General features: G+C 35.4%; 1 protein-coding gene across 6 annotated transcripts in view; it reads left to right on the top strand.

Annotated features, from left to right (window-relative positions):
* Positions 1 to 10,266, top strand: part of Ube3a (ubiquitin protein ligase E3A) — a 100,091-nt gene extending 89,825 nt beyond the window's left edge. For 5 of the 6 annotated variants that reach the window (XM_059273607.1, XM_059273599.1, XM_059273582.1 and 2 more), the window contains 2 exons: positions 2,016 to 2,159; positions 3,229 to 3,828. In XM_059273607.1, coding sequence (XP_059129590.1) covers positions 2,016 to 2,159; positions 3,229 to 3,349 — 265 coding nt within the window. In that variant the 3' untranslated portion in view covers positions 3,350 to 3,828. Of the gene's footprint in view, positions 1 to 2,015; positions 2,160 to 3,228; positions 3,829 to 9,958 lie in introns of those variants that run through there. The other variant, XM_059273616.1, reaches the window with a different exon arrangement.
* Positions 10,267 to 15,280: the final 5,014 nt, after the last annotated feature.

Genomic DNA, 15,280 nt, shown 5'->3' with positions numbered 1-15,280 from the left:
ACTTGATGTCCTAGTTTTATTCTTGGCATAGATTTTTATTACTCTGTCTTTCTGTCTCTCTCTGTCTCTGATCTGAATAGATTTTGGAGAATGTGAATAGGATATGATCTATTTGATACTTTCTTTTGAGCTTTCTAAATACATACATGTTTTTAATTAAAAGATTTTAGTAGGGTATAACATGAAGAGGAGTTCTCTTTCAGCATTGTTTTCATTAAGTAGATTTTATGGACCTCTGAGGATTTTTGTTATTTTAAAAACAACTACAGAAATGGAACATAGCCAGACCTGGTCACTGTGACCATGGTTTATCTGCTTCCTCCGTGACCTGCAGTGATGCCTGAATATCTGCCTCCTTAGATGATGAATTAGGTCAAGTGTCAGAGCCTTGAGTGTGAGAAGGCTTTTATTTTAACCACGCATCTTGCAATATAGCTTTAAAATAATTTATTCTTTGAAAATTTCAAATACGTATATAGTGTATTTTTGATCATATTACCCCTTACACCCTTTTCCAACTCCTACTAGATTCACTGCACTCCCCAAGCCCCTTCCCAACTTAGGCCTTCTTTTTAAAAAGTAACCCCCTGAGTCAGAAGTAGAATGACCCAAATATACATGCCTGTGAACCTGTGCACTGGAACATGGTCAACCTGTCCATGAACACACTCCCAAAGAAAATCTGAGTTTCCCTTCTCCAACAGCCATTAACTGCCAATGGCTCCTGTGTAGCTTTTGTGTCCTAGCAGGAGTCTTGGCACTGCAGTAGACTACTTTTCTCCTGCCAACCCCCAAAAACGACATCTACAAATGGAAGTAGGAGCTTTTCCTTCTAAATGGGGGATTCTTACACAAATTCCTAGTCCAGTTTCCTGTTGATTGTGTGTACCATTATTATTTTCTCTAGGTGTGTATTAGTTTTACAGGAATCATGACAAGAGATTGAAGAAAGCCAGGAAATCTGAGAAAGCTTTTGGATATTGAAATTTTGGAAATAATGTGATTAATGTCAGAATAATGGTTTACAGCAATAAAAATACCAACATTTGGGTAATAAAACTAGTATACCAGAATGTCAAAGGATAGAATCTCAAAAGCTTGAAAAGCATGATGTCTCTTTTGAGATTAAATTTTTTCTTACATTTGTGTGTGTGTGTGTGTGTGTGTGAGAGAGAGAGAGAGAGAGAGAGAGAGAGAGAGAGAGAGAGACAGAGAGAGACAGAGAGAGAGAGAGACAGAGAGAGAGAGAGAGAGAGAGACAGTGACTGAGTGTGTGATGGGTGTACATGTCATGGAGCTAGTAGAGGTGACAGAATATAGCATGAAGGAGTTGACAGATTAAACCGCAAGTGCTGTTAACCACTGAGCAATCTATTTAGCCCCCTTCTAAGATTATTTTGGAAAGAACTTTAAATATAAAACATAAAATATACTCTATTGCCAATTAAAAATACTTTTGAATTTTTTCTGAAATCTTTATTTTCTTAGCTGTGAATTATTGCTATATGCATTTTATGGATAGCTAATTCAAACATACTCATTTTACAGATAGCTAATTGAAGCAAACCAAAGTTGTTCATTATGAGCTTGTGTGTTGTTTTTTGATCTTAGAGTAACATGAAGATTATTGCGTTATTAAATTTAGTTTATAGGTTTTAGTCAGCCAGATATATCTTATAGTTACTACATGTGGGATAAATACCATTGTAACTCTTGCTCAAAAACACTACATGAAAAGTACATTTGTATTCTTGCTATTAAGTCTGATTTTTTTTTTTTACTTCAGTTCATGTTTTTCTTATAATCTAAATCTGTTACCACCTTGCCTTCACAAAGTTGAGTACGGAATAAGTAAACAGGAGAGTAATGGAAGAATGGTAAATAAAATATATTCCGAATGATATTGGTATCCCTAATGTTAACTGTAAAATTGTCCTTAATGATGTTGTAGTAACAATGAGCTTGTATTTGTAATAATGTCAAATTAAAACTAGTGTTGTATCTTTTTTCATTAGGGAGTTCTGGGAAGTTGTTCATTCATTTACAGATGAACAGAAAAGACTCTTCTTACAGTTTACAACGGGCACAGACAGAGCACCTGTTGGAGGGCTGGGAAAATTGAAGATGATCATAGCCAAAAATGGCCCAGACACAGAAAGGTAATTATTGAAGTGCAGCTCCATACCTACTGTAAACCTTTCACCTCACACATGTGAGCAGAGGCAACATTTAGCCTCTGTGTTCTCTTCTGCTACTATATAGAAATAGCCAAGTCAACAAAAAAAATCAATGGAGGGAATATTTTGCCTTTATTACTCAATTGTAAAGTTGACATACTTAAAAAGTAATTGTGGAGCTACATGAGTTCAGAGTATGTCAAATTGGTATGATTTATCCTCTCCTTGGTTTTACAGTTTGTTAAGAAAGCCGTTTTTATGTAACAGTCTATTTAGAATGCTTACACTGAAATTTAGGATTCTTAGTTCTTTGAAGCTTATTCTAGAATCCTGAGTTACATACTTTTGACATTTAATTGTATCCTTTCCCCATTAAATACTTACTAATTTATGGTGGGGCTGGACGATATATCCTTAGAAGTATGTTGACTTTGCTATACATCAACATATATTTTCATTACTGTCTATTCTCCATTATTTGATACATTATGGCTCTAATTTTAATTAATTTATATTTTCCATCCACTCATTTTCATTGTCATTTTGCTAACTGCATTTCTTATATTTTTGGTTGTGAGCCTAGCCTTTAACGGATGAGCTATCGCTCCAGCCCTCCAACTGCATTTCTAATCAGTATTAAAAGAGCACAGACTCTGAAATCTTTAATACTACGTTTGAATTATTTTTCAACTTGAGAGTAAGTTATTTAATGACTTCAGCTTTTAAGTGGGTTTAGTAATATCTTGGTATGTTTGTTGTCTGAAGATTTAAATGAACTACGAAGGTTTAAGTATCTAAAACAATAGAGTATAAACTTAATAAATGCAAAATGTTACTATCATCACTATCACCATCATATTAACATTATTTCATAAGATAAAGATCAACTGATGTTTGTAGATGAACAGTACAATGTTTATGATATATTTTAATCTGTAGTTTCTCATTACAAACCATCTTAACTAGATAAGCATCTAATAGGAGCATTTAACACTGAGCATATTTTTTCTGACTTAACGATTTTCCTGTTTTTCTCTTTCTCTCTATTTAGGTTACCTACATCTCATACTTGCTTTAATGTCCTTTTACTTCCGGAATATTCAAACAAAGAAAAACTTAAAGAGAGATTGTTGAAGGCCATCACATATGCCAAAGGATTTGGCATGCTGTAAACAAAACGAAAACAAAAACAAAAACAAGGGGAAAAAAAAGAAAAACGTTAAAAAAAACTTAGTAAATATAGTAAGAGGGATAATTTGGTGGTGATAGTGTCCCAGTACAAAAAGGCTGTAAGATAATGAACCACAGTAGTCATCTATGTCTGTGCCTCCCTTCTTCATTGGGGACATTGTGGGCTGGAACAGCAGATTTCAGCTACATATATGAACAAATCCTTTATTATTATTATAATTATTTTTTTGTGTGAAAGTGTTACATATTCTTTCACTTGTATGTACAGAGAGGTTTTTCTGAATATTTATTTTAAGGGTTAAATCACTTTTGCTTGTGTTTATTACTGCTTGAGGTTGAGCCTTTTTGAGTATTTAAAATATATATACCAACAAAACTACTCTCGCAAGGAAAACATTGCCACCATTTGTAGACCATGTAATCTTCAAGTATGTGGTTTTTTGGTTTTGTTGTTGTTGGTGGTTTTGTTTTTTTTTTTTTTTTGTCCCTGTATCTAATTCAAATCAGGACCTCCTTCTTTTTTTTTTTATTTCTCCTATCAATTTTCTTTTGAAACTTGAAGTCTTGGAAACAGTGTGGTGCAAGTACTGCTGTTCTAGCCCCAAAAGAGTTTTCTGTGCAAAATTTTGAGAACCAATAAAGACGGAAGGGAGAACTTGGAATGTTTTGATCACAGCCCTCAGAACTTTTCTTTAGTAACAGCACAACAAATTAAAACAACTCATGCCACAGTATATTGTCTTCATGTGTCTTGCAATGAACTGTTTCAGTAGCCAATCCTCTTAGTATATGAAAGGACAGGGATTTTTTGTTTTTGTTTTTGTTGTTGTTTTAAGTTTACTGGGGAAAGTGCATTTGGCCAAATGATAGGGTAGTCAAGCCTACTGCAACAAAATTAGAAAGTTTGTTGTATAAACAAGCATGTAAAAGTGCACTTAAAATGAATCTTTATTATTACCTAGATTTTAATAGACAATCCAAAGTCTCCCCTTCTGTTGCCATCATCTTGTTTAATCAGCTATTTTCCAAGACACACGATCAGTGTTGCAGCATAACAGAAAGGATGGCTACTGTGCCTTGTGTTACTTAGTCACACAGTAAGCAGGCCTGCAAATGAATGGAACTATTACTCCTGAGAATTACATTGTATATCCCCCAAATTAAATTTTACTTCAAAAAGTGTTAAATATTTCATGTGCTATAGGAAAGTACAAATAGGCTTAAATTACTGGATATTTAATGTAGTTTCCCATTCGTAGTCTTCTATGTCTGTGATGTTAATTTCTTTTGTTGCATAATAAAATAAAAGAATTATGTATTTTTAAGGAGATACATACTGGTATATCATTTTACTACAAGCTGCAGCTAATTTGTTGAGCTTGTGCCTTGATTGTTTTAGTGCAAATCAACCTTATATTTTAAAATTGGCAGGGGAAAATAAGTAGCTTTCAAATCATTGGAAGTGGGAAAAGGATGTCTGTCAGAGTTTGTTTTTTCATTCTTGTAGTAGTTGACACAGAACTATTATTTACTGTAATGCTAAATAAAGCAGTGGCTTAAAAAAACAAATTATATCTTAATGGGAAAAAGAACTCAGTGCTTTCCATATTGTGATAAGGTAATGTGGGTTTTTTTCTGGGCTAGCCTTTAGAACACTATTGTGGTATGTATGCTACCTTTATTTCTAGGACCCCTAAATGTGACTATAGTCATCTTAAAGGGCCTCTCTCATCCACTGTGCTTCTTACGTATTATGAAAGTAATAAGAAGACAAATTAAGTGGGTACATTTTATAAAATAAATTTGTGAAGAAATTTGTGTTCTTTAGTTCTCAAGTTTTATTATCACTACAGTATTGAAGTAGTTGTGATATTATACCTGTGTGAAAGTTTTCAAGTGATAATATAGATTATCAGACAGAAGTAACATCAATATATTAATTGAAAGTGGGAAAAAATATCCTAAAAAGTTTTAAGAGGAAAAAATAAACTCTGATTTACTTCCTATTCAGTTTTTCTCAGCATGTTACCACATTGTTATGGCTGCCTTTTCATTATTGCTTTCTTAGAATGTCAAGAAACAGTATCTTATGAGTAAAAGAATACCTTTTACTATTGTAGAACATTTCAAACTTACAGTATAAAAGCACAGCCTGCAGCAAAATTTTTCTGGAGACTTGGCAGCTGCAGCAAATGAATTGAGTGTCTGATTGTATATATTGTGGTTTATAGTTAATTGTGTGATCAAATCCACTTACAATTACCTTAGCTTTATTTGGAGATACATCCCTGTATAGGAAGGTATATATCCAAGGAAACCTATAAATGAGGCTTCAGAGAACTTGTTCATGTTAACATGTGGCAAATGCTTATAATTGGGCAGCATCACTCCCTGTTTCCATAAGGTGGCTATGCTGAAACTTAAACCTGTTTTAAGGAATTTTTTCTCAAGAATCCATATAACCTACTGGAGAAAGAAGTGTTTTTCTGAGGCTACTCTTTGTGATGTTCATCGCTGTACTTGCTGATTTTAATACTACCTTTATCCTTTCTACCCTTACCACAGCCACCAGAGTAAAATAATAATAGCAACTTCTACTTGCTGCTTCTCTTATCTTTTCTCCTCTTATTCCATTGATCACCATAGATTTTTCTGTCTCTTAGGTATATGTGTGTACACACACACACGTATTCATATTCTGGACTCACTGAATCATATTGGCCCATGGAAAAGGAAGTCAGAGAGTTGAAAAAGACTAGATTGTTGAAAGCAAGTTTTTGTGACTGCTTTCTACCTTCTCTTGTAAGCTAGATAGCAGAAGCCACCTTCTTTATGCTACCCACACACTTCTCTTTATCCCAGCTAAGATGGCATATGGCACCTTAAATCATTGTCCTATTACTAGTCCCTCAAATTTTCATGGAGGAGTCCTCCAGATGCAGTTCTCTGTAAATGTATGTGAGTCATATTTAACATTTTCTTATTCTTTGTAAATCAGATTCCTGTAAATTCTGAAGAGAACTTTCAGTGACTGCTGAGTAACTGTGCACATGGTTCTTGCACAAAATAGGTCAATCACTGTAACTTGAGAGGTTATACACCTTACCGAAAGTCATACAGCCAGACTAGTGGTATGGGTGGGCCCATATGACCACCTAATATTTGTTATCTTCCCCCTTAAAAAAAAATCAAATATCAAATTAAGATTCTTAGGCTGACATGCATGGGACCTAGGATCATTATCCTAATTATTTTTCTAAGATCATTATCCTCATTATTTTTCATTTCCCCAAAATTCATAGAAAATGATGTGGAAGGAATAAGGAAAATAGTAGTACAGAGTGGTTGAGATTAGTTATTACAGCGTTCAGTGAAATGACTCCCGAGTTTAGTTTTGGCCCTGCCATTCCCTTGATTTGGATTATACCCAATTGTACCTTATCTCCGGGGTGGTTTTAATGAAATTACCATACAGATGCTAGATAACATCTTGGAGGACATCCTGAGAGGAGTTCTCCTAACGTTTGCTTGTTAACTAAAAAAAAAAAAAGAAAAACAACAAACAAAAAACCAGAGATTGGAAATGTCTGTAATAAAGATTTTATTTTGGAAGAATTGACCTTATCTCATCCACCTTTAAATGGAAGAGATGTGCTTTCTCTCATCTTTGTTTGAGATAGTATAAAATTCACCCTTTTAAAAAGTGTAAAATTTGTGGTCATAGTATATTCACAGAGTTGTGAAGTTGTCATTATATATAATTCCAGAGCATTTTCATCACTGTAAAAAGTTTTCTGTATCCATTAGTTGTGACTGCCTGTTCTTAACCCCCAGACCCTGACAACTACTCATCTACATATGCCTATGAATTTGCCTATTTTGGACATTTCATGTTAATGGAGTCATATGATATGTGGCCTTTTTTGTCTGTTCCCCCACCGTCCCCAAAGTAATGAGTTCAAAGTACATCCTTGTGGTAGCATGTATCGGTACTGTTTCTTTTGTGGCCGAATATTGTCATTGTATTGATATAATGTATTTTTTTGCTTGTCTATTTGGTTGTGGATAGTTGTGTTGTTTCTGCTTTTTGCATATTATGAATACAACTATGAATACTTTGTGTACACGTTAAATTTTCATTTCTCTTATGTCTTGTAAGCATCTTATGGTTTTAGTTCTTAAATTTAGGTCTTTGATCCATTTTTGCATGTGGTGCATTTTAGGGATCCAGTTTTATTCTTTAATATGTGAGTATCCAGTAGAACAAATAACTAATTGTTACATAGACTAATAATTATTTCTTTATGAGTGGGCTTGCCATCCTTGTCAAAAACAAAACACCCCCCCAACACACACACACACACACACACACACACACACACACACACACACACACATACAAATGACCGTAAAAATGGACTCTTGAACTTTAATTCATTGTCCTATGTGTCTGTTCTTATGCCAGTACCACATTGTCTTAATTGTACCTCTGTAGTAAGTTTTGAGTTTAGAATGTGTGAGTTCACCAACTTTGTTCTACTGCAGGATCATTTTACCTGTTCTGGGTCCCTTGCATTCCACATGGATTTTAGGATCAATTTGTTAATTTCTGCGTAACAAGCACCTGAGATTTTGATAGTTTTTGTGTTGATTCGATACATCAGATTGAAGTATGTTGGTATTTTAACAGTATTAAATTTTCTAATCCATAAACATGGAGTGTCTTTCCATTTATTTAGATCTGTAATTTCTTTCAATGCTGTTTTATAGATTTTAGTGTATACATCTTGATTTTTTTGGGTTAAATGTTTTTTGAGGGTATTTTTCTTGATGCTATTATAATTATTTTTTAATTTTTGAATTATTCATTGCAAGCATCTAGAAAGAATTGAATTTTGTGTATTGACCTTGTATACTATAGGTATTCTGAGCTGATTCTGTTTACCAGATTGTGCATCTGTTAATAGAAATAATTTGGCTTCCTTTCCAATCTAGATTCTTTATTTTATCTGCCTAAGTGCCCTGGCTAGCACGTCCAGTATAATATTAAATAGAAGTGGCAAGAGTAGGCATCTTTTTCTTGTTCCTGATATTAGGGGGAAATTATTAGTTCTTTCACCATTAAATATGATGTTAGCTGTGGGTTTTTCATAGATGCTGCAAAGTTGAGGAAATTTCCATCTATTCCTACTTTATTGAGTGTTTTTTATCAAAAAAAAAAAGAGTATTGAATTTTGTCAAATGCTTCTGTATCTATTAAGGTTGTCATGTAGTTTTTGTCTTTATTCTATTGATATGTTGTATTACATTGATGGATTTTTGTATATTGAACAAATCTTGCATTCCTGGAATAACCCCACTTGTCTATGCTACATAAACCATTTTCTATGCTGCTGGATTTGGTTTGCTAGTATTTTGTTTAGCATATTTGCATCTATATTCATAAATGATATTGGTCTATAGTTTTTTTTTTTCTCTTATCTTTGTTTTTGCTATCAGGGTAATACTGGTCTCAAAATATGCCAGAAGCTTTCCAACTATTCTTAAATCCAGTGAGGTGTGTTTGAAATGACATACTTTGAGACTTAATCTGTGATCTTTAGATACTGGGTGACACAGGAATAAATGATTGACTCTTGCAGGGATTCCAAGGTAAGACATGACTGGAGTGGCCTTTGGCAGCTGAATAAAGGGCAGTTAACATCCATCTTTGGTCAAGATGGGTGTTTCTCATGAGCTGTGTGTAGTTGTTAGAGGAGATCAGCCATCAGCTGTCTTAAGAATTACCTTGCACAAATGACCTCTCATTAAGACACACACCTAGAAGCTGAGTGCTACCTAACATAGATGCATTCACAGTAGCAAGCATTGGAAGCTAATGGGCAAGCCAAACAATCTCAGGTGGGATTGCCAAGAAGGTAAATTTTTGAAAGAAAGTTATTAATACCCCACTCCCCACCACAACTTCTCATAATCCTAACAACTTGATAACTAAGACAATATCTTTTCTATGATTCCCCCTAGTGCAGAAGTGCCCTAAGTAGCTGTTCAGCCTAAAGGATGATGGAAGGAGTGTGTATGTGGGTGTGGGGGCTTGTGGGGGTGTCAAGTTGCTATAGGCCCTACATTCAGGCTTTGCATCCATAGGAAGACCTGAGCAGGAAGACTTAAAATCTTCAGTTAAGAATTAGACATTTTAATATTTAAGTACTATGGGATATTTGGTGCCCACAAAATAAACATTTTGTTTCCTCAATATGACCCTAAAAGTCTCAAAGCTTGATGTTTCCTCAATATGACCCTAAAAGTCTCAAAGCTTGATGTTTCCTCACCAGAAAAAGTAGAGACCACGTTTTAAAAAAAAAAAAAAACAAAACCTTTTTTTACCCCACCAGCATTATAGATACATAAAATCTGCATCATCAGATCTATGCAAAGGGTTTAAGAAATGTGGGATAATATCTATGATGAAGAAAGATCTATATGTTAAACATTTTAAAAGTTGCTGTTATCATAGTCTAACAGAAGTTCAAGTTTTTCATTAACATTTTTTTCATTAACAAAACTATTGGATGTTTGCTGTTTTCCAGGTTGCTGGATGCTTCAGTTTAATTCAGAGCTGCTTTGCTCAATTAAGTTGTCATACACAGAGAGGATCTTATTGGACTAGACATATATGCAAAGCCCAGAGTATTTATAATAGTGTATAAATGCACAGTTTGGACTGTTTCCCTGGAGTATTATGATCAGGAAACAATAATGAAGGGAGGAGAGAAGACTAAAGATAAAGTCCATGGAAGAACTATCATTTGAGAATTACACAAAGAACTCACAGTAAAGGAAAATGAGAAAAAAATGGCTTATTGGTTTGCTTGACTTTATCTATGTTATCCTTACTAGATCAGGCTTCTTAAGGTTAGGGACTTGCTTTTGTTTGTAGCTCTGCCTGAAGGATCTACATCAAAATATGAATATACTTTTTGTAATCATACAATGATCAGACTGTCTTAGAATCTTATTTTCATCCTACTTCTTACCATCTCCATACCACTAGCTCTATTTTCCAATTACAACTCTCATTATAACTATTAGATAACCTGATACACACTGTATGAAATCCAGTTAGCCAAGTGCAGATATTTCAAATAGTTGTAATACTAACTCTAAAATAATTGTTAGTTATTCTCTCAGGTCCCATCACTGTGCTTCATTGTGCTATTTGACCTTTCTTGGTGATTCCAAAGATCACAGTAGTAAGATTTGTTTTGAGGGACCTTGGAAGATTGGGAGATGGAGCACAGGTTCTCATATAAACTAGACTTGCCTAGAGATAGATGTAGCAGGAAGTGTTTCAAGATAAGATTGTCCAAAGGGATTCTAGATTGTAACTAGATGGTGTACACTTGGGTAATGGAAGCTAGCCTATTAACTAACTGCATTTCAGAAGTTGTTTCCAAAATGCTTGCATCTTTTACGAGCTCCCACTGAGAGCTCCCAATATAATAATTTAGGACCAATATATATTTATATTGTGTTTCTCAGAATGTGTACCATAGTTCTTCCAGGTCATTTGTATTTGTGTATTTACTTCAGTTTTTGCTTTTAGTTCCTCACTGAGCTCTACTAGAGTAGGGATAGTCTCACTTTTTTTTTTTAATCCCAATGACCACTCTGTAATTGATTGAATGTATGAATTTAAATGATTGCAAAGACATGACCTGGTTAGCCAACCAGACCTTTTGCATACTTCTATAAAGCTACCAGTAAAAAGAAAAATTATTGCAAAAATTGTTCCTGTATATGAAGACCCATCCTGGGTACAGCTTTACTAACATTCAGACACTCTTTGCACCTTTTCTCCATTGTGCAAGGATAACACAATCCTAAAGTGGTCTTATGTTTACACCCATTTTGGAAAAACAACAGAAGAAAATGAGCTTGCTTTTCCTTTATTCCTTAAAAGGTGATGGGTAAATCCATCAGGTTTTTGTATGTGACTTTAAACCATCCCTTCATTATTATGCTACTTTTTACTTATTCCCCCAAGTCCTTAACATTGCATTCATAATCCCATTACTTATGCAAGGGTATGTTTTTGGTCTTTGATCTATGCTTTCTGTTTCTACATAACCAACTCATAAGGGAAAGTAAGGAAATGAAAACAGTCCATGTGAAGTTGTCATGTAGAACAAACAGCACTTACTTTTTGAGACGTAAGTCCTTTCCCTAGTTAGGTGCCCCTTTAGTTATCTAGTAACACTTTAAACCTGCAGTTATTTAATGATGAGCTTAGTGGTATGAATGCGTTTATTTAAAGATGAACTCAGTGTTTTCTATCATAGACGGTAATATTTGGGAAATATGTAGAAGTACTGGTCAAGAGATCCCTAACATTTTCATTTAAATGCCAAATGCCATTACACACACACACACACACACACACACACACACACACACACACACGTCCTAACCACTTAAATGGTAACAACTTCAAGGAATAAGTTCTAAAATGCTGACTTCTCACTAGAGAGAAAATGGCTAGTATTTTAGGTTATACAAGAATATCTTTCCAGGGCTGGAGAGATGGCTCAGAGGTTAAGAGCACTGACTGCTCTTCCAGAGGTCCTGAGTTCAATTCCCTGAAACCACATGGTGGCTCACAACCATCTGTAAGGAGATCTGGTGCCCTCTTCTGGCCTGCAGTCATACATGCTGTATACATAATTAAAGATTTATTTATTTAAAAAAAAAGAATATCTTTCCAGTATTGCTTTTGAGATAATTTGATTGTGGATGCTTGGAGCTAAAAGTAACCCAAAAGATTAGGTTGCTCAACCCTTATTTTAGGATTGCTTTGATGTGAGTCAGCAATGTTGGGTCTATGTGTGTGTATGTGTACATTCTCTAGGCCTCAGAGGTGTTTCGTGCTTTGGCTTTTTCTTTTTGGAGTATTCCACACTTTGTCCAAGGGTTTGTTTAAAAAGCTTGTTTTTTATTTTTTAAATCACATTTTAAACTTATTTTGTTGTGTTTCTGGAGAGAGTGGAGGTGATTGCAACTTGGGGTTGGTTCTCTCCACCATCTGAGTCCCAGGGATCAAACTCAGATGTTGCTTGGTACTGGCCTTTACCCACTGAACCATCTCACCAACTTAAGACTTGCCTTTTCTTCTTGTCAGTGGTTTTGTACAACACTTGAGTACTGGCTAAAAATACATATATCACATAATTTTATCTAAACAAAATAATATGATTTCCTGTGGTGGTTTCAAACCCCCTTAGTGTTATTCCTTCTCCCTCCCTCTTCAAGCTCTTGTATTCAGCCTCAAACACAATGATAAGGGCTACTTTTTCTGTTATGTCATTCCTTAATCCCATGAGTACCTTCACATACACTGCTGATCTGTTTTGAATTATTTGTGTATTATGTGACTCCAGCTGTTTTGGAATTCAAGTTTGTTACTTGTTAGATTTCTTTGTCAGTGACTGTCCTTTCTTATATATAGCTATAATCTTCCCCGTTGTAGGGTCCACTGATGGTCATCTATGCCATGTGTAAATCACCTAGACTCCTTTCCTCCTAATTCTCTTTTATTTCCCAGACGATCCCCAAATCTCTTAAGAACTTTGCATGCCTGCAACACCTCTGCCCCTTCTTACAGCACATCAAACCTTATTCTGGAATTTCATATCCTGTAGACTCCATCTGCATTTATCCCCACCCCTAGTAGTGGCAACTTTGCTTTGCTATCTGTGTGAAAATAATAATCTGTGGTAGATCTGTCACCTTTCTTACCAAGGAGACTCTACCTTTGTCCTATATTGAGTGAAGAGATATTATTTCTATGGGTGAAATGAAATTGTATGAGTGACTTCTAAATTAGAAGATGTTGCCTAAATCAAAATAAATTGTCATGAATCTAGGCCATGTTTCCCCTAATGAATGGCTGTTAGGTAATTTGGAGAGATGACCCCAAATATATTCTTAGCGTGGTCGGTGGAATGTAGAGTCAAGTTTCTCAAATAGTAGATGCATGAGTTTCAGGGTTCTTCAGGCCTTTATCACAGTCCAAATCTGTCACTGAGTCCAAGTTGCTTCTAACTACTGAGCTAACTCTGGGCAGGTACAAAATTTGTAGAGCTTCTCTGTAACAACTGACAGTTTCCTAAAGCTTAGAGGTAGTAGGAGCTCTGGGCTGCTCTACTGCTCTTGGATTACAGAAGAAAAGCAGAGAGGCAATCAGATCACATAGCCCAAGTGATGAGGGGATCTGAAGCCTAGGAAGTTATGGTGCTTGTCAGGGTTGTATAGCTGTTTTGATGCACTCAGCCCTTAAGCCAGTACTCTACTGCATTGAGTTGCCTCTGCTCATAGCTTTGTTGGAAGGATATAAGACAAAAAACAAAGCTAACTAACGTACTTTGTGACTATACCAGAGGAAAAAACACCCTCCTATTTAGGTGGTAGCAATGAGTTTCCATGTTCCTTCTGTTAAAAAAGAATAGTTTCTGATCCTCTGCACAGATACTATAGAAGGGTGTATATATATATATATATATATATATATATATATATATATATATATATATATATATATATATATATAAAACTGATCTTTAGCATCCAAAGGGTCCCCCAGAGAATGTGTACATTAACAAACTTATCAAGTAAAACTGACTTGCTCATGTTTCTCCACCCCACCTCAGTATGTTCTTAATTTGTCAAAGTCTGTTTTTCAACTCTTACATTATTAGTTTATTTTGTGTGTATATTTATTTTTTTATTTTTATTTTTTGGTTTTTTGGTTTTTTTGTTTTTTCGAGACAGGGTTTCTCTGTGTAGCTTTGTGCCTCTCCTGGAACTCACTTGGTAGCCCAGGCTGGCCTCAAACTCACAGAGATCCGCCTGCCTCTGCCTCCCGAGTGCTGGGATTAAAGGCGTGCGCCACCACCGCCCGGCTTATATTTGTTATTTGATAAGATTTTGCTCAGTGCTGGGTGGTGGTGGTACATGCCTTTAATCCCAGCCCTCGGGAGGCAGAGTCAGGTCAGTCTGGTCTACAGAACGAAATCCAGGACAGGCACCAAAAACTACACAGAGAAACCCTGTCTCGAAAAAAACAAAACAAAACAAAAAAACAACAAACAAAAAAGATTTTGCTTAGTATTCTTCGAGTGTGCATGTGCAAGGAAACTTTCAGTTGGTTTTCTCTATTGTGTGGCTTTGGGGGATTGATCAAGTTGTCAGGCTTAGCAACAAATACACTTTACCTACTGAGCCATTTCACTGGCCTTGTCTTTTAACTAGTTCTAAAATCAGAAAATCAGAAGGGGAAATGAAAAGGCAGAAGGTAGCAATTCACTTGCCTCATTGCAACCTGAGCTTTGCCCTTTCTGTATGCTACAATGTAGGAAGAGGTGTGAAGATGGGCCTGGAAAGGGGCACCTAAGGGAGGAGGGCAGAATGCTGGAAGGTTTCCTATAGGGGGTAATAGCTTTGAATTTGTGTTAAAATTATCCTTGATAGTACTTTTGAAAATACATAAACACCAAAACTTGAGAGTCTCATATCTAAAACTCAAGAAATGCCTAAAAACATTTAGTTACCCTGGTAAAACACTGGTACGTTAATTTTCTTAAACTAAGCTCAGCTGTCCAGGTGTTAAGACTTAAAATGATCAGGTACCTGGGACAGTCAACTGCAGGTTGCTATTTCACAAGGAATGTTGACAAGGACTAACATTTAGCTACCATAATGGTAACAAGAGAAGCGACAATTTGGCCCTAACATCTGTAGTATGAAAATCAAAGTGCCATAACAGGAGGAAAGGCAGAGGCAACAAGGAATATTTTAAGACACAGTCAAATATAAGTTTGATAAACTATACATACAGATTTAAAATCACTGTAAGC

This window comes from Peromyscus eremicus, chromosome 1, assembly GCF_949786415.1.
Source record: "Peromyscus eremicus chromosome 1, PerEre_H2_v1, whole genome shotgun sequence".
Taxonomy (NCBI): domain Eukaryota; kingdom Metazoa; phylum Chordata; class Mammalia; order Rodentia; family Cricetidae; genus Peromyscus; species Peromyscus eremicus.
This window is presented reverse-complemented; position numbering and strand designations above follow the sequence as displayed.